The following is a 24,911-nucleotide window of genomic DNA, read 5'->3' on the forward strand; positions in this document are numbered from 1 at the left end:
CTGATAGCCTCACATACACCGTGGGATAGGGATTACGCATTATAGAAAATCCAGGATCTAGGACGTGTAAGCACCTGCTGTATACCCAGCCCTGGACCAGGAGCCCCAGCTCACTCATCTGACTGTGTCAGTTTCCCATTGTGTTTTTTCACAAAGCTGAATTCCTACAGGATGGAGGTCGTGTCTCACACTGCATACAGCAGCTGCTCAGGAATCCCTGCGTTGTAGAACGAATGTTAAACGAACAAGCAGAAAACTGCATGCTTGGGTAACTGAGCCAGGAGATGTAGGCACTCAAGGTGGGCTACAGGCTGACCCTGACGACCCCGCCCCGAAGCTGGGACAAAATGACATAGGGGTAGGCAGCAGCATAACTGGAACCGGGGCATAACTCCACATGCTCTGGTGGTGGTGGTCGTGGTGGTACCGTCATCTTCCTGTGCTGTTATCCACATCTGTGCTCCTACTGTGTGCTAGTCATGCTTACACACCCTTTACCTTCATTATCTCATTGTCTGATTTAATCCTCACAGCAATTCTGTGACGTGGGCATTACTATGGTATCGTTTTATAGATGAGGAAGCGGAGGCTCATACAGCATAAGTTACCGTCCGAGGTCAGACAGCTAGCAAATGGTGCATCCAGGATTGCAAAGAGTCAATCTGACCCCAGAATGGAGCTCTTAACCCCCTGGTGATCCTGCTTCCCCAAGAATACTACTACCTGATATTTGTTTACAGCATTTTGGCTTGTGTAGCCTTTTCAAATTTACTACGTCAGTTGTCCTCATGAAAGTTTGCTAGAAAGAGTTGTGGAACCAGAGCTGTCATTCCCATTTAAGCAATAAGAGAATAGGAACAGTTGAGGGACATCTGTAAAGGTACAGGTCACATGTAGCAGCTCAGGACTGGAACCCAGGCAGGGCTCTGCCCAGAGCACGACGCTGCCTAGAGGCGTCAACCGTGCCCAGATGGAACACACCGGGTTCAGGAAATTGTCTGGTTGTGTGTGGTGCTTGGGCAGCTAATACAGGATGTCCAGGGCAGGCAGGCAGGCCATCAGGAGGGCGGGATTTTAGGACTCTTGAAATAGTATATCTGGGTTTAAATCCTGGCTCTAGCCAGTGACCTTCAGCCAGTTACTGAACTATTCCATGCTTCTGTCTCCTTGTCTGTAAAATGGAGATAATAATAATTGTACTTTTTTAGTGTTGTTATGAGAATTAAATGAATTTGTATTTGTAAAACACTTATAACAACCTCAGTGCATAGTAAGGATTTGGTAAGTGGTGTTAAATAGATCACATAAAATAATCAAATAAGGCAGGAGGAGGTGTCCCAGCCAGAGATGGGGTCTGGATTACTGAGCTTGAGTAATTCAGAACTCTGGACAGATCCCCAAGCTTTGGATTCACCATATTGGTTCCATGGGCTCTGTGAAGTTCTTTGGCAGTGAAATGGGTCTTATCTCTTTATTCTCTCATGATGAGCTTAAGGATTCTCCTCACTACCCTTTAATGTCTGTTCTATGAGAAAAGGCAGAAAGCTCTTCACCAGGAAGGCCTGTCCCTTTAAAGAGAGAGAGGGGGCATTCCTGTGGGTTTGTTCTTGAGGAAATGTCCCTTTGTGGGATGAGGGACTGCACCAGATATGTGCAATTGATGTGTGGGACCCAGGGGCTTGTGTTCAGCGTGTTAGGGAATATGACCTCACCAATTCCTCTAAGCTCAGACTGGGAAAGGGCAAGGATGGAGACAGGGTTGAGGAGAGGACTAAAGGGAGAATGGAAGCATTAAGAGGTTCATAAGGTTGAGATGTGGGCTAAGGGTTCCATATAGCTTAAGGCTTGCTTAGAGGCAGAAGTCTTCTGCTCTCTCAGTTACTCCAGAGCTGCTCCTACACCACTCAAATCCTGATCTGCTCAAGTAAGGATGGCAACTCACTCCTCATGTGAAGAGGTAACCTTAATGTCTCCCATCTGTAAGCACCCCCCTGTGCACCAAGACCTTTATATTCATTATCTCCTTTAATCCTTACAACAACTCTATGATTAGACATTGCCAGTCCCATTTTACTGATAGGAAAACTGAGGCTCAGAGAAGCCAAGTAACTCACCCAAAGAACAACTGCTACCTAGTGGTAAGGCTTTACCTTTTCTTCCCAAACACACTGCCTTTCAAGAAATACCACTCTTACTGCTAGGAATGGAGCCTCCTATGAATTTTCAGCCTCTCTCATGACTGTTCCCTTGTTACTTTTTTTTTGCTGTAACATGTGGAGGCCCAGTAGGGTATAACAACAATGCCTTCTTGCAATGAAAAATTCCTGGATGTCTTATACCTGTCTGTAACTATAGACACCTTCAATAGTTGACATCTTCCTCAACTCAAAGGAAGAAATAAATACTCCCTGAGATACAGGCTCCTGTTAGGGCTACGTCTACACAGCCCTGCCAGCTCATGCCCATCTTTGCTTCTTTCCACAGAGGAGGTGGCTGAAGGGAAGAACGCCATCCTCATTGGGATGAGCCAGTGGAATTCAAATGACCTGGTGGAGCAGATCGAGACCATGGGGAAACTGGAGGAGCATCAAGGTAAGATTCTGCTTCTCTCCTGGCCGGGTGTATACGTATGTGTGTTGCGGACAGTGCGCAGTTTGAAGCGATGGCAATTTGGGGCTAGAACCTGGGTTTTCTATGAAGAGTCGTCTATCTGTCTGGGAACTTCGCTTACAACCCCTGAATTCTATGACCTGCAGGAATCCTCATGGGGACTTCTGCAGGGTTTTCTGTGGCAGGAAAACTCTAGGATACTTCACCAGAGCTTCCTGTGTTCATTGGATGACCACCCAGGAGCATGGGTAATTAAGGGCAGGTGGTAGGGTCCAAGCTCCTTGGAATCTGCTAGTTAAGGTCGGGTAGCAACTGGAAAGCCTTTGGGAATGGGCAGGGGAGAGGGGCAGCAGCTGGGGTTGTAACTTCCTTTGGTTGAATTGTTGAAGAAGGTTATGGCTGGGGATTCGTCCAGAGGCTTTTTAAGGAGGGGAGTTTTGACCAGGAGCTTAATCCGCAGACAAAGCAGGCATATTCTTTTAGGCATCCATCCTTCTGTCCATCTGACCATTTCATATTACGAACAGAATGTTCGTTGAGCACCTACTATGTATAAGTGCTTGGTAGGAGGGACCAAAGGTGATTTAACTAAGGCTTCTGCCTTGTGATGTGTCACAGAGTGTAAGTCAAAACATAAGGGGGTCAACCCTTAAGCTGAGGGTTGTTGGGCCCAGAGGGGAGAGGCAGGAATTTTAGGAGGCAAGAGAGGGGGTCTCAAGGAAGCGTTCTTGACAATGAACCTATGGACCCAGGCTTCACAAGGCAAGTGGAGGATGGAACCAAGGAGCTCATAAAATCTGAGATGGCACATGGGGAACCTGAGGCTCAGAGAGGGGCTGTAGTTGACTAAGGTCACACAGGAGTGAGGAGCAGAGCCGGGGCTAGAACCCTATCCAGGATCCAGGGTGCCTCTGCTTCTGTTAGCTTTTTCTATCCCTCCTCCCCACCCAGTATATCACTCCTCCTACTTCCCCTCCTCCCCATCTCCTCTTTTCCGTTCTCTCTTGGCCCCATCTTTCCTGTCATGGTCTGGGCCAGGCTACCTATCAGGAGACGCTCAGTGAGACAGTCCTGGCCTAGCCCAAGAGAATGACCATTTTGGTGTTGACCATCTTGGTGGTAGCTGTCTTACCCCAGCATCTGTTCCTTTTCTTACCCTCCCCCATCCCGGCCTCCTTGGCTCACAGCCCGCCCCGTACCAGCTTGCCCATCCTGAGAAATGGACAGGCCTGGGGTGACTGTTCCATTTTACAAGTGAAGCACCCAGGGCTCAGAGGAGCTGCATCTTGCCCAAGGTCCTCCAAGTTGGGGGTGGCGTCACACTTAGATCTCCAGCCTCCTGATTCCCAGACCAGGGCTTTGCTTCCCAAATTGGACCGAGGCTCAGCACAGTTCTGAGCCCCGGCAAAGTCAAGTCCGAGCAACCCAGAGTCTTAAAGGCAAGGCCCTCCTGGGCCACTGTCACATTCACAGAACAAGTGGGCTCTGAACCTGGTACCCAAGACCAGTCCAGAGGAAATTTCCCAGTCTTCCCTGCTACTCATTTGCAGATGGACCCTTTGTCTACTCTTTCCTTCACCCCAGGAACCCGGAGGGGGCCCAGAAGGGGTCATGGACTCCAAGTGCTTCCCCGGGACAATGCTTGGAGTGATGAAAAGACAAACCGAGACTTGTACTCACCACCCATCTGGCCATCCCCTCCCATCCCAACCCGCGCCTGTCTGCCAAGGAATGTGCGACTCAGACACAGTGAGAGCTAAGGAGGTGGTGAGTGAGAAGCAGTGTGAGCTGGGAGGGCAGGGGAGGGGGGAGCAGATGGAGGTCGATGGGCAAGGCTGAAACCGTAGCTTTGGGATCTAAGAGATCTGGGTTTGAACCTTGGCCCTGCCACCCCATGGCTTTGTGGCCAGGAAAGTCACATCACCTCTCAGAGCCTCAGTTTCTTCATCTGCAGAATGGGGCTAGCACACAAATTGCACGCATTAAATGAGCTGATACTTGCAAAGTGCCTTCAGTGCCTGGTCATTATAACGTGGGAAGGGGGAAAGAAGAGTGAAAGATCTTGCACACAGTTCTAACAAATGCATCATGGAGGTCATGAGAGGTTGGATTAGGGGCAGTGGCTTGCCTGAGTCCAAGAATTGATGCTGTTTCCTCCCAGTATGAAATGGGGAGCAAGAGGGAGAGAGAGAGAAGGAGGGGTGAGGAAGAGGAAACCAGCCGTGTTTCTGGCTCCTTCTGAGCCCCATTCCCCTGTGGATTCACGATGTGAATTCCCACAACACGGCAGAACACACACGCCAATTTCATTCATTCCAGCAGCCACTTCTGGAGCCGAGACATGGGCTCAACCCAGGATGGTGGGGAAATAAAGACAAGCATCCTGGCCTTGTTACCCCTGTAGGAGCTCACAGGAGAGAGGAAGAGGATCATGGCCACGGCTACAGTGCAATAAGACAGACTGAGTCAGGGGCCTGAGGAGAGAGCCTCTGGGGACTCCTTCAGGGAGAGGAAGTTCTGAAAACACTTTCTGGAAAAGGCTGCAATCAAAATTGGTGTTATAGATCGAGCTCCACCCCTGCCTCCTTCTACATTCCTGCCCTTAAACTCAGGGCTCACTGCAGAGACAGCCCCCCCCACCATGGTTCAGGCCCTGGCCAATCACAGCTACCCCTGGTGATGACCCCCAAGTTCATCTCTAGCCAAGACCTACCCCCTGGGCTCCAGACTCATATTCTCAGGAGGCTCCTACTTGCCTCTACCTGGACATCTCAAAACCACTTAATGCTCTGCAAGTTCCAAATGGAGCTGAGCTGCTTCCTTCTGAACCTTAATTATGTTCTATGGCCCATCTTTAATCTCAGTCATTTGGAGCCTGTGTTGCATGGGTATGTTCAGGCTGCTCTGGTATCTCCAGTCCTTGAGGGCGCTGATTCTGGTATGTGTGTGTGCATGTGTGTGTACCTGCGCACATGCTACCTGCACCTCATGGGTTTTGCTTCTTCATTTTTTATTGTGAACTCATCTTGGTCAACACCCCGCCCTTTTCTTTTCTATGGGAATCTTGTGTCCCCCAGGTCTTGAAAACGTCCTTCTAGTGATTGGTCTTGTGTTTCTGCTGGGCATGAGTGTTTCACTAATCGTGGACATTTTATATGCTAAATTTACAGCTTTGCGGTTCCATTCTACTTGAGTGGTGTAAATTTAGACCCTACACCCATAGGTGGCAAGGGCTTAGGGTTTTAATTACTCAAGTGCGACTTTTTTCTTCCCCACTGTCTGTGAATGGTTTTTTGGCTGCTTCCCCAGAGGATTTTTTTTTTTTTTTTTTAGTGTTTCTTTATGGGTGGAGCAGCCCTTCACGGATCCCTACTACACAGGGGGCTCTGCTCTAGCGCCCCACCTCCCACAGGCTGAGGCCAAGCCTGTGGAGTTGACAGCAATACTGCTCTCAGCCTCTAGCCCTGGAGCCTTTATCCGCGTGAATCTTCCAGGGGTCTTCTCTACATTAGCTGCTGCTTTTGTGTCTGGATTGTAGTTCCCTCTTTGTTTCTGGCACTTGTATATTATCCATTCTTTATTTTGAGCTTGGTTACATATTTACTTTTTTTTTTTTTGGATATTTATTGCCCAGTATTTTTTTTTTTAATATTTACTTATTTATTTGGTTGCACCAGGTCTCAGTTGTGGCAGGCGGGCTCCTTAATCGTGGCATGCGAACTCTTAGTTGCGGCATGCATGTGGGATCTAGTTCCCTGACCAGGGATCGAACCCGGGCCCCCTGCATTGGGAGCGCGGAGTCTTACCCACTGCATCACCAGGGAAGTCCCTATTGCCCAGTATTTTAATGGAAAGGGATCCTTTGGCATCAGCTCAGTCCACCTTATTATTATTTTTACAATTGCTTGTCTTGTTATTTTTATGTAGTGTTTTAAAAAATTTGGTAAAATATATAATATAAAACTTACCATTTCAGCCATTTTCAAGTGTACAGCTTAGTGGCATTAATATATCCACACTGTTGTGCAATCATCACCACCAGGATGAAAAAGCTCCAGAACTTTTTCATCCTCTCAAACTGAAACTCTGTCCCCATTAAACAATAACTCCCCATTCCCCCTTCCCCCAGCCCCTGGGAACTGCCATTCTACATTCTGTTCCTATGAATTTGACCACTCTAGGTGCCTCATATAAGTAGAATCAAGCAGAATTTGTCATTTTATATCTGGCTTGTTTCACTTAGCATGTCTTCAAGGGTCATTCATGTTGTAACATGTGACAGGATTTTCTTCCTTTTCGAGGCTGAATAATATTCCATTGCATGTATCTACCATGTGTTGTTTATCCATTCATCTATTGATGGACATGTTTTCACCTTTTAGCTATTGTGAATAATGGTGCTATGAACATTGGTGTACAAATAACCATATTATTTCTTGAATACATTCTTCCTCTTGTTTTTTTGGCTGCGCCTTGTGGCTTACGGGATCTTAGTTCCCTGACCAGGGATTGAACCCGTGCCCTCGGCAGTGAAAGTGGAGAGTCCTAACCACTGGACCGCCAGGGAATTCCACTTGAATACATTCTTGTTGTAAACAAACAATACAAATAAACAGTCAATATAAATAAACCAGTCTTCCTTATCTACTTCTTCAATTGCAGACCTCACTTCAAAGTTTATCAACGTGGAGAGATCTCTCTAGAGATAGATATTAGATGTCATTGTTGCAATTTAACTTATTTTTTCCATTTAATAGTAGATCTAGGAGAGCTTTTCCTATGAGTATAGATTTGACTCATTATTTTTACCTGTACCATAGTATTCTCTACAATAGATGTACCATAATTTATCTAAACACTGTGTAGTGATAAACATTGGAATTTTTCATCATTAAAACAATGATACATGGGTTAAGAGTGTAAGCATTGAAACTTGTAATAGATACTGCTAAACAGTTTTCCAAAAAGACTGTGCAAATTTATATTCACGCCAGCTGTGGATTAGGTGAGCCATTTCTCCACATTGTCACCAGACTTGATATCGTCAACTTGACGGATGAAGACATTTTCTTGTTTTGCTTTGTCCCTACTTGATTGCTAGTGAGAGCGGTCATCTTTCCATAAATGTGCTTCCCAACTCTATTTTCTTTTTTTCGAGTTTCTTAATCATGCTTTTTGTTCATCTTCTATTGAACTGTCTTTTTCTTATTGGTTTTTAGGAGTTCTTTACCTGTATTTTGGATATAAATTATCTGTCTGCTATGTATTTGAAATCTTTGTCTCTTGAATTCCTGCCACTTGGCTGAATTTTCTTATTTTCTAATAGTTTGTCAGTTAATCTCTTGGGTTTATTTAGGTAGAGTGTCACACTATTTACAAATCTCAACAGTTATATCCTTGCCAATATTTACCCAGCTTACTTATTTTTCTTATTCAGTTGCATTGCACAGGATCTCCAGATAGATGCTGAGTGGTAAGAGTGACCCAGGCTTTCTTATTTGATCCTGACTGTAACACTGTAATCCCCTCCCCCTTCTCCTCCCACCCTTCCCCCTTCCCTTTCCTCCTCCCCCTCCTCAGTTAAGTGTATTGAGGTACGATTTACATTAGGTAACATTCACCCTGGTTTTTTTTTTTTTTTTTTTTTGGCCGTGCCTTGGCCTGGCCTGCGGGATCTCAGTTCCCAGACCAGGGATTGAACCCACGCCCCCTGCAGTGGAAGCGTGGAGTCTTAACCACTGGACTGCTAGGGAAGTGCCAGCATTCACCCTTTTTAGTGTATAGTTTTCACCGCTGCTTCTTAGATTCCATGACTTCCTCTTGGATTTACTTCCTCTGTTAATTAGAATATCTCCTCAAGTAATTCTTTCAGGTAGGGAGTGTCAGGTAGGGATAGTCATTTTCCAAGCCCTTGCATTTCTCAGCATGTGTTCATTTTGCCTTTACACCTGGATGCAAGTTTGCCTGCATTCAGAATAGTATTCCAAACTATCTTTTTTTTTTCTTTTTTTTTTTTCACACACACACACACACACACACTATATTTTATTTTTACAAGAGATAAATAGACTGACACCAAGCATTGTACATGGATGACCACAACAAAAGCAACAATGATTGCAATTACCAAACATGAAACACACTCATACTATGTCATAATATTGACATTCAGTCCAGTAATCCTCCACTGTAACAGCTCCTTTACTTTGCAGTGAAAATTGATTTGTATATTCTTTGCCTCTGAGTCCTTGTGGGATTTTTTTTTTTTTTAATTCAGACAGAAAGTCACAAAAATTATACTCATCCTCATCAGTTCACTCAGTCCCATGTAATTAATTTTTTTTTTTATCTTGATCTTTTGTTAGCACTTTTATGAGTTCATCAGTTTTTCATTAGAGTTCTGAAAATTCAGTTCTGCTTATTCATTCAGTTCAGCAGTACAGTCAGTTACCAGAAACCTGTACTTGTCAGAGTCTTTTCCATGAATTTCTTAAAGATGAAACCCTTTTATAGGAACATATTTGCAATAGCATCAGAGTACACACAGAACTGTCTGTAAATGACAAAAGACTTAAAAATGACCACAGTTAAAAATTTGATGAAAGTTCATAATAATGCAGTTGACAAGAAAATTAGTTATTTCTGAGATATACATTTTAAGATAGTAACTAGGATTATGACTTATAACATTATACCAGAATATACAAGATTTTTAGAAATCTTTGAAGACATTCCTCATGGCCTTCTCGCATTTAGTGTTGTTGGTGAGAAGTCTGAGGCAAATTTGTGGATAATCTGTTTTTCCCTCTTGTTGAAGCTTTCAGTTTTTAAAAGCTTTATTCTTTGCATTCTGAAGTCACAACCAAGTTTGCAGATGAGGTTTTGTTGTTTGCTGTGTCTGAACCTAGTGTCCTCTTTTTTTATTACTGTGACATTTTCTTTTGATTATTTCTTCAAGTATTTCTTTCACTGTGTTTTCTCCTTCCAAAACTTAGATAGTTGCTGGAACCATGTCTCAACTTGCCCTGCCTATTCTTATTTCTCGGTTCTTGCTGGGTTCTGGAAGTAGTCCTTTCTTCCAACTAATCAGCAGCTCACCAATTTTTCTCTTCTTTGGCTGTTTCCGTTCTTCTGATCAACTCTTCTTTTTTTTTTTTTTTTTAACAATCATCTTTTCATTTTCATGTGCTCTGGTTGGTTCTTTTTCATAACAATCTGATACGGATTCATAGATGTCATGGACTCATTCCATGCTTTTTAGGGTCTCTATCTCCTTGTTCTTTTAAGTTTCAGAGTTTTCTGGTCTGTCAGATGTGGATGGGAATAGCCCACACACACTTCAGATTGGGTTAATTAACCAAAGATCCGTAAGTGAGATTATAACACAGCAGGATCGAGCTTGGTTCTAATTGTCTAAGGAAACACACAGCTGTCACTAACATTGTCCAAGTAAAGCAGGTCTTGCCAAATTCTTTTTTAAATTGAGACATAATTCACATATCATAAAATTCACCCTTTTAAAGTGTACAATTTTATGGTTTTTAATATATTATTGAAGTTGTGCAATTATCGCTATTATCTAGCTCTAAAACATTTTTGTCCCTCCCCCCAAAGACACCCCATACCCATGAGCAGTCAATCCCCATTTTCCTCTCCCCAAGCCCCTGGAATTTCATATACATGAAGTCAAACAATGTGGTCTTTTGTGGCTGCTGTCTTTGTCTAGCATAATGTTTTTGAGATTCATCCATGCTGTAGCGTGAATCAGTACTTCATTCCACTTTGTGTCTGAATAATATTCTATAGTATGGATATACCACATATTGGTTATCCATTCATCAGTCAATGGACATTTGGGTTGTTTCCACTTTTTGACTACTATAAATAATGCTGTCAAAAGTATCTGTGTACAAGTTTTTGTGTGGACATATTTTCTCTTGGGTGTATATATCTATGAGTGGAATTGATGTATCGTATGGTAACTGTTTAACTTTTGGAAGAACTGACAAACTCTTTTCCAAAGTGGCTGTACCACTTTACATTCCTACCAGTACTTTATATGGGTTCAAATTTCTCTACATTCTTGCCAACACCTGTTATTGTCTGTCTTTTTGGTTATAGCCATCCTAGAGGGTGTGAAGTGGTGTATGATTGTGGTTTTGATTTGCATCTCCCTGATGACTAATGATGTTGAGCTTCTTTTCATGTGCTTATCGGTCATTGTTCATCTTCTTTGAAGAAATGTCTATTCACATCTTTTGCCCATTTAAAAATTGGGTTGTCTTGGGAATTCCCTGGAGGTTCAGTAGTTAGGATTCCAAGCTTCCACTGCAGGGGCCATGGGTTCGATCGCTGGTCAGGGAACTAAGATCTCACATGCTATGCACCACGGCCAAAAAAAAAATTGGGTTGTCTTTTTATTGTTGAGTTGTAAGGGTTCTGTATATATTCTGGATGCTAGACCCTTATCAGTTGTATAATTTACGAATATTTCTCCCATTCTGCAGATTGTTCTTTCACTTCCTTGATAATGTCCTTTGCAGCACAAATTTTAAAAAATTTTAGAAAGTCCATTTTATCTATTTTTTATTTTATTGTTTGTGCTTTTGGTGCCATATCTAAAAAACCATTGCCTAATGCAAGGTCATGAAGGTTTACCCCTATGTTTTCTCTTAAGAGTTTTATAGTTTTAGCTTTTATATTTAGGTCTTGGATCCACTTCGGGTTAATTTTTGTATATGCTTGTGAGGTAGGGATTCAAGTTCATTCTTTTGCATGTGGGTAACCAGTGGTACTAGTACCATTTATTGAAAAAAATTATTCTTTCCTCCATTGAATTATCTTGGTACACCTGTCAAAAATCAATTAATCATGAACATATGGGTTTATTTCTGGACATTCAATTCTATTCCACTTATATATATGTCTGTCTTTGTGCCAGTACCACAGAGTCTTTATTACTGTACACTTGTAGTAAGTTTGAAATCAGGAAGTGGGAGTCCACCAACATTTTTTTTTTGCAAGTTCTTTTCTTGCAAGTTTGGCTCTTCTGTGTTCCTTGCGTTTCCACATGAATTTTAGAATCAGCTCATCAGTTTCTGCAAAAAATCCAGCTGGGATTTTGATAGGGATTGTTGTTGAATCTTGCAGATCAATTTTGGAAGTATTGCTAGCTTGACAATATTAATTTTCTAATGCACGAACATGCAATGTCTTTCCATTTATTTAGGTCTTCTTTAATTTCTTTAAATGACGTTTTATAGTTTTCAGTGTACAAGTCTTACACTTGTTTTGTTAAATTCATTCCTAAGCGTTTTATTCTTTTCCATGCTATTGTAACCAAAATTGTTTTCTTAATTTCATTTATAGATTGTTTATTGCAAGTGTGTAGAAATACAATTTATTTTTGTAAATTGATGTTGTATACCTCAACTTTGCTGAACTCGTTTATTGGTTTTATTTTGGGGGGATTCCTTAGGATTTTCTATATATACAATCTCCAAATAGAGGTAGTCCAATCTGTCCAAACTGGATGCCTTTTATTTCCTTTCATTGTCTAATTTTCCTGGCTAGACTCTCCAGTATAATATTGAATAGAAATGATGAGAACCAACATCTTGTCTTGTTCCTGATCTTAGGGGAAAACTTTTCAGTCTTTCACCATTAAATATGATGTTAGCTGTGGGGTTTTTTTGTTGTAGTCCTTTCTGTGGTTGAAGAGATTCCCTCCAGTTTCTTGAGAGCTTTTATGAAAGGATGTTAGATTTTGCCAAATGCTTTTTCTGCATCTATTGAGATGATCATGTGGTTTTTGTCCTTTATTGTGTTAATATAGCATATTACACTGATGGATTTTCATATATTGAACAATCTTTCATTCTTGGGATAAATTCCACTTGGATCTTGCTGTGTCACTAATCTTTTATGCTCAGGATTTACATATGTCTTCCAGAATAATTTGTGCTAATAGTCTATGAGCTGTCACTTAAGAGACTCTTTACAATCAGGACCCTTCTTGTTTTTGAAACAAACTTAGTGTCATCAAGGCCACATTCTCATGGAGACAAAGGGAGCAGTCACTGCCTAGGTGTCCCTGATCAATTTCTCTGCCTTGAGCTTTCCAGAGAGCTGTTTCTTCCTACCACTCACCCTCTGACTCTAGTTTATACCCTTATTTCTAGATATGTGATTCTTAAAGAGTGGTCCCTGGACCAACACAATTAGCATCACTTGGAGACCATCAGAGATACGAATTGTGTGGGACTTCCCTGGTGGCGCAGTGGTTAAGAATCCTCCTGCCAATGCAGGGGACAGGGGTTCGAGCCCTGGTCTGGGAAGATCCCACATACTGCAGAGCAACTAAGCCCGCGTGCCGCAACTGCTGAGCCTGCGCTCTAGAGCCCGCAAGCCACAACTACTGAGCCCGTGTGCCACAACTACCGAAGCCCGCGCCTAGAGCCCATGCTCTGCAACAAGAGAAGCCACCACAGTGAGATGCCTGCGCACTGCAATGAAGAGTAGCCCCTGCTCACCGAAACTAGAGAAAGCCCACACGTAGCAACGAAGACCCAACGCAGCCAAAAATAAATAAATAAATAATTAGAAATATGAATTGTGGACTTACTGAATCAGAAATCAGTAGGGCTCAGGATCTGTGTTTTAACTAGCCCTTTGGGAGATTCTGGTGCTTGCTAAATTTGAGAGCCATTCGTGATTATGATACTAAGTTGGTTGAAGGAACCCACAGATCCGTTTTCCTGTACTCTCCTTCAGGCATTAGGTTTGGTATATTTCTTTCACATTGTTGGTTTTCCTCTTACATTTAGTAATATTCAGATACATACTGCACTTTGTGTTTGCAGTTAGCCTCTCTCTGAGTGATGTGATATGTCTATTTACTGCAAGCTGCTGTCATCTTATTATTGGGGAGGGTAGGAAATGCTGCAGGGTGACTCGAGCCATTAGCTTCTGCTTTGCCCCTCTTGGGTACTTTCAGCCCCGCAGGGTGTCCTGTCCCTCAAACTCAGCCCTTCTCACACCTGGGGGCAGATGCCTCTGCTTGGTGCAAGTGGGGGTTGGTGGGCAGGGTGAACGGGGAGCCAAGTCACCGGGCTTCTCTACCATGGGAGCCCGGACAGTTGCAAAACCTTCCTCTGTTCCTGTGTTCTCCACCCATGACCCTGCCATTCCCTCTGAGCTGCCCCTACCTTTGGCTCCAGACCTTCCTTTTCAGGGTTGAGGTTATGGTTTCCTCTCTCCTGGCCTGGTTTTATGGGCATTTGACCTTCACAGTCACACAAGTCTCCATGCATAGCAGGGTCTCACACTCGAGTTTATGCTCTGCTGTTACCATCTTGAAATTCTTAGTCATTTTGAACAAGGGGCCCCACAAACTATGTAGCCAGTCCTACCCCCCTCCATCAGATCTCTCTGCCTTCTGCCTTTTGAGGGTACGTCAGAATTTCTGATCTGCCAGGACATCCCTTCCTGTTCTACGATGCTACTAAAGATTACTTCATATAAAATAGTTAATGCCATTTTCTAGGGGTATGGGACAGGAGAAAAAGGCTGGATCTCGTTGCCAGTTGGCCAACTTTATCCGATCCTACTGTGATGCTTCTAAAATATAAATCCAGTAATATCATTCTGCTATGGAGTTGGCAACTAGATGTTTGTTGGCTGCAGAAGGAAGTATAGGGACTTCCCTGGTGGCACAGTGGTTAAGAATCTGCCTGCCAATGCAGGGGACACAGGTTCGAGTCCTAGTTCGGGAAGATCCCACATGCCACGGAGCAACTAAGCCCGCGTGCCACAACTACTGAGCCTGCGCTCTAGAGCCCGCAAGCCACAACTACTGAGCCCGCACGCCACAACTACTGAAGCCCATGCGCCTAGAGCCTGTGCTCAGAACAAGAGAAGCCACTGCAATGAGAAGCCTGCGCACCGGAACGAAGACTAGCCCCTGCTCACCGCAACTGGAGAAAGCCTGCAAACAGCAACGAAGACCCAACGCAGCCAAAAAAAAAAGAATAAAAGTTTAAAAAAAAAAAAAAAGAAGGAAGTATAAATCCCCCAGCCTGGCATGTGAGGCCATCCTGGTTCTAGCCTTCCTTCTAACAATTATAATCGTCTAGGGTTAGTACGTTCCCCATCCCTGCAGGAGTCAAACAGCCCTGGAATGACTACCATGAGGCATGCTACACAGGGGCTGTCAGGTCATTGCTAAATCTGGCGATCTCAAGGTTATCCCTACTCTGATATTCATGACTTCTGGGCTGTACCTCCCGCTTCCATTCACACTGTGTTCCAGCCAAATGCCCAGGAGCTGCCTGCTGACTCTCAAGCCCACTTGAGCTCTGCCTGCTTTTCCCCCTGCCTTTCCCCTGATTTCCTCTCCAGCTCTCGTAATCCTGTGCACTTCCCCAGGGAGCCTCCCCGATGGCCCAGCCTCTCCCAGACCACCTCCCTCTTGCTCAGCACTGCTTACTTGGGCCGCCCCTGCAGTGCTGGCCCGTCTGTTTACAGCTGTGCCTTTCTGGGTGGTGGTGCTTTGCCTCCCTTTCTGAACCCGAAGCAGTGAGGTGTTCATCACGCATTCGTGCCCTCCCTCCCTCACTTATGCATTCAGGACACACGTACTGGTACTTACTCTGTGTCAGACCCTGTGCCGGTCAATGCTGGGGACACACTGATGGCTCAGAAATGGACTCAGAATTGACGGGCTCCCAGACTTGGGGGTGGGGCGGTTCCAGGCCCGTAAGCTAATTACTCTAACAAGAGTGGGAACAAGGTCCAGAGGGATCAGAGAAGGACACGGAGCTGGAGCTGAGATGTGAGGCATGAAGGAGGCCTTTTGGGGCTCTGGACAGACCCGTGAGGGTGCAGCAGGCAGAGGGAACAGCAGGTGCAAAGGTACGGAGGGAGGTATGAGAAGGCAGGGAAATTTGGGGAGCTACTCAGAGTACATCTTGACTGAAGTTGAGGTGCTAGGCATTGGGCTGGGGGGGTGGCCAGAGGGGTGGGGAGATCTCGGAGAAGAGGTGGGAGTGGGGGAGCTGAAGAGGAAGCCCTTGAACATCAGGAGTGCCCCTGGGGACCCATGGAATAGTTTAAGCGGGAGGGACGAGCTACATTTTAGAGAGATCTTTCTGGAAGCCAGTGTAGAAGATAATAGGAGGGACCAGGGAATGAGTGTAGAGGGGGTTGTGACGGGCCGGGTGAGAGGTGATGAGGGTGAATCTTGACCTTGCAACTCAGCAGAGGCTCAGCGCCTGGGGGGCACCCTGGGCAGGGGGGAGTGTGTGGGTCTTTCCTTCTCAGCCCCACCTTGTGAGCTGAGTTACCAGGCTGGCCAGAGCCTGGTTTGGTCCCCCAAGGCCTGGCAGATCACAGGGCTTCAACTGCCCCCATTCCTGCTCTGTGGGGTCTGCTCAGACCCTTTCTGGCATATCAGGAGGAGGATTCCCGACTCCTTCTTCCCCGAGGCCCAGTCTGCCCGAATCGCTCCCTCAGCAGCCGCCCCATCCTCCTGTTTCAGGCGTTTGGTGAAAGTGTTCCTGTCCTTGGCCACACATTTTGCTTCTCTTGCGCTCGGGGAGCTCACAGTTTGTTGGAAGGGGATTGGAAAGAGGAAATATAAAATCACGCAGGAAACCATGGGCGGGATATGGAAGCATCTTCTTGGAGGAAATGATGGGGCTCAGGTGCGTGGGGGTGTGAGGTTGGGACGGGCGGGATTAGTAGGTAACAGAGGCCCTGCCCTCCCGGTACCCAGCCCTCTCTGTGTAGCCCGTCGTGTTTGTGGGAGTTGCTGGCAGCTTCTGCATTTGATGAAAGCTCCAGCTGAGGCGAGCCTACTGGGCCCAGGGGCCCCGGAAAGCTTAGGCCAAGTGGGGTCTCATTTAGACAGTGGCTGAAGCAGCGGCACATCTGGTTAATCACCCTCGTCCTGGGAGCCTGCTAATCAGGAAGCCGGCTTCACCGCCGACTCCGCTGCGCCCGCCTGCTGGTGGCTGTGCGGGACGGCGGAGCTGGAGCCGAGCCGGTGGCTGTGCGGGACGGCGGAGCTGGAGCCGGAGCCGGTGGCTGGGCAGAGGAGGCCAGCTCCCTGCCGCTCGGGCTCCACACCTACCTTGTCACGCACTGAGCTCCTTCTTGCCCAGGTCGGTGGCCTCACCGGGCTCCGGCATCCGAGCTTGAGGAAGCACTGGTCAGCTCCAGCCTCTGGACGCTTTTCCCCAGCAGCCCTTACAAACAACCCCTTCTCCATTCTCCCTGCTCCCCACTCCTCAGCCCCTGACCACCCCCCCGACTTCAGGGAGCACTGCCCACACTGCCTGAGCCAGCCCAGGAAGCCCCTGCTCTGAAAGCCCCTCCCCCAATAGGGGGCAGAGGTCATGGGAAGAGCCCCCAGCAGACGTGAGGGCGTTGAAAGGGACCAGATATAAAATTGGGTAAGTGACTTCATCCTTCTGAGCCTCAGCTTCCTCATCTGTGAAGGCACCCTTCTCCGCACAGGTGTGAGATCTTAGTGATCTAACAGGTGGGAAAGCACCGCGCAAACCACAAGCTCTGCAGCCCAGGGACAGGCTTTCTGGTTTCCACAACTGAGCCCGCACTGGTGGGGCCGGCTCTGACCTCCCCAACATTCTTCCTTCTACCCATGTGACACCGGTGTGAATCCTGTGTACCAGCTTCTCAGGGACATTCCCTCCTGGCTTCTTTCCGCCTCTGCACCCCTGCTTCCCCCCTACCCCCAGCTTTAATGACCCAGCTCCACTCCCCCAGCAGGCATTATTGCCACTGAAATCCTGCCTGGGCTACAGATCCTACTTCCTTTCTGGCAATGAAGTATTGCTTGGTAGCGGCATCCTGTAAACCACCTAGGTGAGTCGCTCCTAGGGCCTGGCCTGAGAACGGGGAGGTGATGGGCTAGACCTGGCCCATCGCCTCCCCTTCCCCCAGGGTCTGGCACAGAGCAGGTACTAGAGAAACACCAGAGGTGTATGTTTTGTAGTCAGGGCTGTGACCAGTGCTCTGAAAGGCCTGGGGCTTGGTGTTTAACGATCTCAAGTCTGAATGATTTTATCTTCAGATCTGTGTTTTGTAAGTGCCGCTTGATGGGACAGTGGAGCATGTGCTGGGGCTGGGAGCTTGGTTCACGGTCGGGCCGCCTCCCCCCCGCCTCCCTGCCTCCCAGGATGGGCTCTTGGCCTCCCGCTCTCCTGCCCTCTGCCACCCAGCTTCCTCCTCCCTGCACCTGCCCAGAGACAGCCGCTGTCCTCCCGCAAGCAGGGGCCTGGGTGCCGGGACGGTTGGGGTCAGAGGCACGGAACCCAGTGTCAGCACAGAGCGGCCGTTCCCGCCCTGGGCTGGCAGTGCTGCGGTGCCTTCAGTGGGTGACTCGGAGAGGGCAGGCCTCTCACCCACCCCGTCCAGGGACCTAGAGTGTTTTGATGCACAGGCTGCAGTACCCTTGGGGGTCACCTGCCTGCCCGGGGGGTCGGGGCAGTGGGCAGTGGGAAGGGTGGACGCATGGCCCAGCTTTCCTGCTCTCGGTCCCGGCACGGTGCCAGGGTCCAGCAGCTGGCGGGAGGGGGACTCTGGTAGCTGATGGCCCATGTGCCTGGGTGCCACGTTGAGAAGCGGCCGCCCCCGGGCACCTGTGAGGGTCTACACTCACCCCTCAGGTATCCCTGTGCACGAGGGAGCACAACATTAGGTAGCAAATAAAGAACACCAGGACAGGGCAGGAAAGGACAAAGGGAAAAACTGTGTTTTAGTACCTTTAACAGTTTTATTTTTTTCTTTTTTTTTCGGCTGGGCCTCATGGCTTGTGGGATCTTAGTTCCTGACCTGGGATTAAACCTCTGCCCTTGGCAGTGAAAGCGTGGGTCCTACCTACTGGACCGCCAGGGAATCCCCAGGTTTTATTTATTTTGCTTTTTGAACGAGGGCCCCTGCCTTTTCGTTTTGCACTGGGCCCTGCTCATGTAGTTGGTTTGGGGCACAGTAGAAATGGCAGGAGACTCGGATTTGGAAGAGCTAGTGAATCCCTCCGCCTCTCCAAGCTGCAGTTTTCTTATCTGCCCCGGGCCCCGCTCCCCTACACCTGCCTTTCCTCAGTTCCGCGTGCTGCGGACGCGGTCTCGCTGGCTGCTTGCAACGTCCTGCTCGGTCCTCTCCCTGTCAAGCTATGTTTGCCCCGAGGCTCTCAAGTCGTGGCTCTGCCGCACCTTCCCCAGGGTCGCTCGGTCAGAGCGAGTCTCTCCCTCCTCCTCTCTCATCTCACCTTGACTTTTCATCTCCGTGTCCCCCACGGCCCCTGGCACAGTGCTTGGCAGATAGATAAATAGAAGGGGTTTTATAAGTGAGCGTCTTCATCTCGATGTGAGGCATCTGCCCTGCTGGGTGGCGGGAGCTGACTTTCCCCCTGGACTCAGCTGGCGCTCAGACAGGATGCTCGTGTTCGGTCCTGACCTACGCATCTGACATCTGATGTGGGATCTCCCTTGCTCTGTCCGCATCAGTGCTGCTCTGGCACCCGGGGAAGCGGTCTGCGGGCACCGTGTCATGCTGTCGGGGGGCTACTCTGCGAGGGTGCCCAGGCCTCTGTTCTCTACCTGGGCCTCTCTGGAGCACAGGCTCTGCCATGACCCCTGGGCCCGGGGAGCACTGTGAGCTGGCACCCAGCACTAACCATTGAGTTTCTCTACCTGGCTCCACCTGGAGTCGTGATGGTGACAAAAGAGATGAAGTCTTGAGCCTGTTGTTAAAAGTAAATAAGTAAATGAAGCAACAATAAGACCACTCCTCACACCTTGAATGGCTACTGTGTGCTGGGCTGTGTGCTAAGGGCTTTACACACATTAATCATTTGATATTCACAATAACCCTCTGAGGTAGGTAGCACTCCTGTCCCCATTTTATAGATTAGAAGACTGAGGCATGCAGAAGTTAAGTAACTTGTCCAAGGGTACACGGTTACCAAGATTTGAGTCCAGGTGTTTAACCGAAATGCAGTACCACCAAGGACTTTCAGTACTTGTAGGGTCCTTAGAGAGCACTGGACCCACACTGGAATGTGGGAATGAGGCCCAGAGAGGGAAGGTGACTTGCCTCAGGTCACACAGTGAGTCTGAGTCCATGGGAACCTGGAAGGGAATCTCAGCCTCCTGACTCCAACTCTATGCTCTTTGCATTCCCTACTCCTGCCTTTGAGAGCGCCCAGAGGCCCTGATCCCATGGAGGAGGGAGACAGATTAGGATTCAGGTGACATGAGCCATGAAGGCAGCCCTAGGAGGCAGAGGCTGCAGAAACAGGGTGATGGATTCCGGTGCGTGGCATCTGGGATGGTTCATTCCCTTGGAAGGGAGTCGCCCATCAGCCCCTGGATTGTTGGCGGGGAGGTGGTGGCATTTCCTACACTGGAGCCGCCCTTGAGTCTGCAGGGGAAGGGCCGGCAGCTTTGCATGAGGAAGGGCGTTCAAGGCCCCCGGCAGAGGCCTGGAGCTGGCTTCTCTCTGTGCCCTGGAACCTTCCTTGGAGAACTGGGGTCCTTGGGGAAGCTGTGGACACATTTTTTGGGGGACCTCAGACTTGCTCAGGAAGCCGGGGACGCCAGACCTGGTATCTGTAGGTTCTGCCGGCATGGTCAGGGTCAGGAGAGAGGGTCCCACCCGGGCAGCAGGATCCTGCCTCTAGCTAGAGTTTTCAGGCTGCAGGCGTGACTTCTACATTGCTTGGCCCATGCCCTAGATTCCAGTCTGGCCACTTTTGTGCTGTCCCCCTGGCCCTGGACCCCTGTCCTGGCAGAGCTGGAGGACCCTTCAGCAGGGTAGAGTGAGACCTTCCATTGTACAGATGTGTATAATCAAGGCCCAAAACATGGCACAGAGCCAGGGCTAGGACTCCTGATGCCAAGGGGCTCCCCTGGCTGAAGATCTTTGGGGGGCTCAGACAGAACTGCTAACTGACTGGGCTCTCAGTGGGCTGAGGTCAGCTGAGGGCCGGGGATTCCACTTTTCAAATTCCAGCCTCACTCTGGCCACAGAGAATTTTCTAGCTCCTGGGGTTTGGCTTAGGTCCCTTTCTGAGCCTTCCAGTTAGGTGGGGTGGGCTCGAGGTGAGCATTCGCGATGGAAGGGAACTGGCCTTTGCTGAACCTGACCCTGTGAGTCCCTTGGGACGCAGAGCTGACCTTGGAGGACAAAGGTCCTGAGAATTGAGGCCTTTGAGGAAGGATCAAAGTCTTCGTGGAAGAGGTGGCCTCGGGGTTGGTTCTCCACCCAGCCCGCAGGATATAGCGGGTTCGACAGAGAAAGATGGAAGAGCCCTAATGGTGTGCAGGTCATTTGGCTGGTGGAGATGAGGCAGGAAGGGGTGGGCAAAGGCTGGGGACGTGGGCAGGGGCCACTTTACAGAGAGGCTTGCTTGCCAGGCTGAGAAATTGATGACGGCAAGTCACTGGAGGGCTTGGAGCAAGAGAGTGGCCTGGGCAGGCCAGTTTTCGAAAGATTAATCTGGTGAAACTAGAGGCAGAGAAATTTGACAGACCGATGTAAATGCTGGGGAGGTGAGTGTCTGTTAAGGGCAGCCCTGACTTCTGCTGCGACTGGGTGTGTAAATCAGAACATAATCAGGCCTCTCTGGAAAGCAATCAGGCAATAAACATCGGGAGCCTTAAAAATGTTCTTACCCTTTGACCCAGAATTTTCCTTCTGTGGCTGTATTTTAAGGAAATCATAAAACAGGCAGAAAGAGCTTCAGCCATAAAGATGTTCCTTGCAGCAGTAATTATAATGGTGAAATTTTGAAACTTTCTGCCAATAGGATAATTTAAAAGTCAACCATGATGTATCCTCTCAATAGAATGTTCTATAGCTGTTGGAGGGATGTTTACAGAGGTTTCGTAGCTTTATTTATTTATTCATGCTTCAACTTGAAGTACAGAAAGTGTATTTTGTGCTTCTTTATCATCTATGATACCTTCCACGAGCCACCCATTGATCTATTTGTTGGGGATACAGAGATAAATGACATAATCCCTGCCCACAGAGAGATGATATGATCTCAATTGGCCCAAAAAAATGTTTATGGAAAGAAGCCTGGAAGGAATGACATGGAATGGGGACCAGTAGTTTTCCCTCAGTCATGGGATTATAAGGAATCTTTTCCCTTTTCTCTGCTGGTTGGTGTTTTTCGAATTTTCCATAAGGAACTTGTGTTACTTTCATAATTATAGAAAAAAGCTTCTCATCAAAAGGAGGAGCTATTGCAATAGTCCAGGGAGACGGGATGGAGTTCTGTATTTGGGGAGTGGTGTGTGTGCATGTGTGTGTGTATGTGTGTGTGTGTGTGTGTGTTTGTGTATGTGTGTGTGTGTTTGTGTGTATGTATTTGTGTGTGTGTGTATGTGTGTATGTATTTGTGTGTGTGTGTATGTGTTTGTGTGTGTGTTTCATTTATTCATTCAACAGATATTGACTGAGACGCACTGTTTTAGGCCTGGAAACACACCAGTGAACAGCACAGAAACCCCTTCCAATGGGGAGTCCAAATCCGGTGGAGAAGGAGAGAGTAAGGAGGAGAGAATGAGGCAGACGGCCCCAGCACTCTGTGACTGACTGAAAGTGGGGACGAGGCAGGGAAAGGGGTCACGGGTGATTCCCAGGCTTGGGGAGAAGGTGGTGCCTTCATTGAGGTGGGGACTTGGGAACAGGGGCAGTTCCAGGCCGCTCTCTGTGGTCGTGGTGCGCACGTGCTGCCTGCTGAGCTGAGGTCCAGGAGGCGGTGGGGGACGTGGGTCAAGGACTTAGGAGACTAGAGGCTGGCCTAGAGGCAGGGATTTCCAGTTGTCTGCAGGGCGGCGGTGACTCTCAGAGATGAGAGTAAGTGTAGAAAAGGGCCACCCCAGACAAGCAGCTGCTTTATGCAGGTGGGCGGAGGTGGCAGGGTGGCCAGGACACGCCTCCCCAGGCAATGGCATCAGGGCTCGGGCTTTGTCGTGTGTGCGGAGAGCTGGGTGTGGCAGCGGCAGGGCAGGGCGGGAGGGGCTGGGGGTTCCCCAGTGCTCACCTCCGGCTCTTGGCTCCGGGCGGGGGCAGCTGGACAGGAGGGGCCAGTGGGGCCACGGTGGCCTCCCAGCGTCTGGCTGACAGCGATGCGGAGTCCTCTCACCTCTCTTCTCTTCTTCTGCAGGAGACGGGAACGTGCCGTGCACATCCAGCATCCTCCAGGAGAAGCAACGTGAGTTAAACCTGGCCCCCAGGGGTCTTTTCTCCACCTTGGATGGGTCCAAGCTCCTTGGGCCGGGGGGCCCCCTTATCCACTCAGGTGGTAGGGTCTTCACTACCGTGCGGGATCGGAGGGCCGGGGCCACTCTCAGCCCCAGGAGCTGAGCTCCACGGGTTCCCAACTTCCTACATGCTGGGCAGCTCGGGGGTCAGGGCCAGAGAGAGGGGCCTGAGGCTGAGGGGCCAGGAGGCTGAGCTCAGCAGAGCAGGTGGAACCACGGAAAGCCTCGTGCGTGGTCTGCCTGTGGGCAGAGGGGGGCACCGGAAAGGGGAGCAAGCCCTCCTGAGCCGTTGAGACCATCTCTCTCGGGTGACACAACTTCCAGGAACCACAGTTGGTGACACGGTAACCGAGGCTGTGCCAGGGGTCATGATCCTCTGTCCCATCACTCAGAGGCCTTGTCTGCAGAGCGGGGCCTCCCAAGTCCTTGTGTCCTTCGTATGATACAGGCGTCTCAGATTTCCTTCTGCCTGTGTTTTCCCAAGAGGCCGAGCACAGGATTAGGCCCAGGAGAGACTTGGTAAAGATGTCAATTTCTGGCACAGTGACCTCAGGGCATCTTCCCTGGAGGTTTGGGGTGCACTTGATGGGCACTGTCTGAGCCGGACGTCTTTGCTCTTGGCAGTATTGAGTTTCACATGAGGCCAGGGCTGGGGACTAGGGTCTATGTGTGTATCTGGCGGAGGGTGGGCTCAGAACTTGCCTTCCTTCTCTCTCCTGCTCTTTTGGTCTGTGGTTGCAGCCCACTCTGCCCACCCCCTCCCCAGGCTGAAGCCTTTCTTGAGTTCTTCCTCCAAGCTCTTCCATCCGTCAGCTGACAGGAGGGGTACCTGTAGCGCCAGCTTCCCACGGCCTGAGTAGGTGCACAGGCCTTGGAGAAGATTTCTATGCTTCACACATCCGGTGGCAGTTCATAGACGAAGCCCCTCAGGGGCTGGGAGCCATGAGTGTCTCTGAGAGGGGCGTGCGTGCCCCCCACAAGACTCAGGCCATAAGTGCACTGGGCAAGGGGAGGGGCAGTGCAGAGAAGGGGGCAGTTCTCTCTCCTGTGTCCTTACAGGATGTGAGGAACCAAGTTCAGCAGGAGGGGGGCTGGGTGTTAAAATGTACCCACGGGATTTTAATTTATAGAGGTGACTGAGTGAAGACCCGGAGAGATCAAAGCCATGGAGAGATCAAAGCCATTGACCGAAGAATTTGTTATTTACACTTCCCCAGGGCAGGGGCCATGGGGGAAGCACCAGGTTTGGTCGGGGGTGGGGCGGGTAGAAGGGGCATGGGGAAAGCCTGGCCCAGAGCCTGGATTGTGTTTTCTGTGGGAAAGGCACGTCAGGGCAGGGGAAACTGCTGAGGCCTGGCTGGATTGAATAATGTCACAGGCTCTGGGCCACAGGGGCGGTCTCTAGTTCTCGGGCACCTGGCCCCAGGGTGATTTAGGGCAGGGGGGATATTGGCCTGGCGTGTGGGAGTTAGATAAAGGAGGTGGTTGGAGCTGAGGACCCAGGATTGGTTGGTTTGCATGTGAAAGGTGCGTTCTAGGGTGAGTTGTTTATTATCTCTAGGAATTAGCATGGCCTGGGAGGGTCAGTCTCTCCCTGGCCAGCTAGGCTGGCCCCCAGAGATGTCAAACATAATAAAATAAAAGCACGCTGAACACAGGATCACATTCCTCAGGAATGTGAGAGAGGAACCAAGCCCCGATCACTCCTTCTGGGCCCCTAGGAAGAAGAAACCACAGCGGCCTCAAAGTGAAAAACACGGCCACCTGCCGCGCGGGGCTGTCTCCGAAACGCCAAACCACAGCTCTGTTCTCCACAGACACAAATGCATTGATCAGACGTTTGGTATCTTCTGGACCTGGCTGGGGAAAAATGCGTGTTTAAGGAGAAACAAAGCCTTTTTGTTTGTTTGTTTTCTGTTTTTTACACCACAGTTATAGATTTTAGTCAGAATGAGATTGCCGGCAGCTGTCATCCACTTCTGCTCCTTAAGGATGTTCTTGTTT

General features: G+C 48.6%; 1 protein-coding gene across 6 annotated transcripts in view; it reads left to right on the forward strand.

The window, feature by feature from the left end:
- PITPNM3 (PITPNM family member 3) overlaps positions 1 to 24,911 on the forward strand; it is a 93,205-nt gene that overhangs the window by 25,987 nt on the left and 42,307 nt on the right. For 4 of the 6 annotated variants that reach the window (XM_082443829.1, XM_082443826.1, XM_082443824.1 and 1 more), the window contains exons 3-4: positions 2,485 to 2,592; positions 22,811 to 22,858. In XM_082443829.1, the coding sequence (XP_082299955.1) occupies positions 2,523 to 2,592; positions 22,811 to 22,858 (118 nt within the window). In that variant the 5' untranslated portion in view covers positions 2,485 to 2,522. Of the gene's footprint in view, positions 1 to 2,484; positions 2,593 to 12,797; positions 15,523 to 20,563; positions 22,190 to 22,810; positions 22,859 to 24,911 lie in introns of those variants that run through there. The other 2 variants (XM_082443828.1, XM_082443827.1) reach the window with 2 other exon arrangements.

Source organism: Balaenoptera physalus (genome assembly GCF_965194825.1).
Source record: "Balaenoptera physalus genome assembly, chromosome: 20".
In the NCBI taxonomy this organism is placed as follows: domain Eukaryota; kingdom Metazoa; phylum Chordata; class Mammalia; order Artiodactyla; family Balaenopteridae; genus Balaenoptera; species Balaenoptera physalus.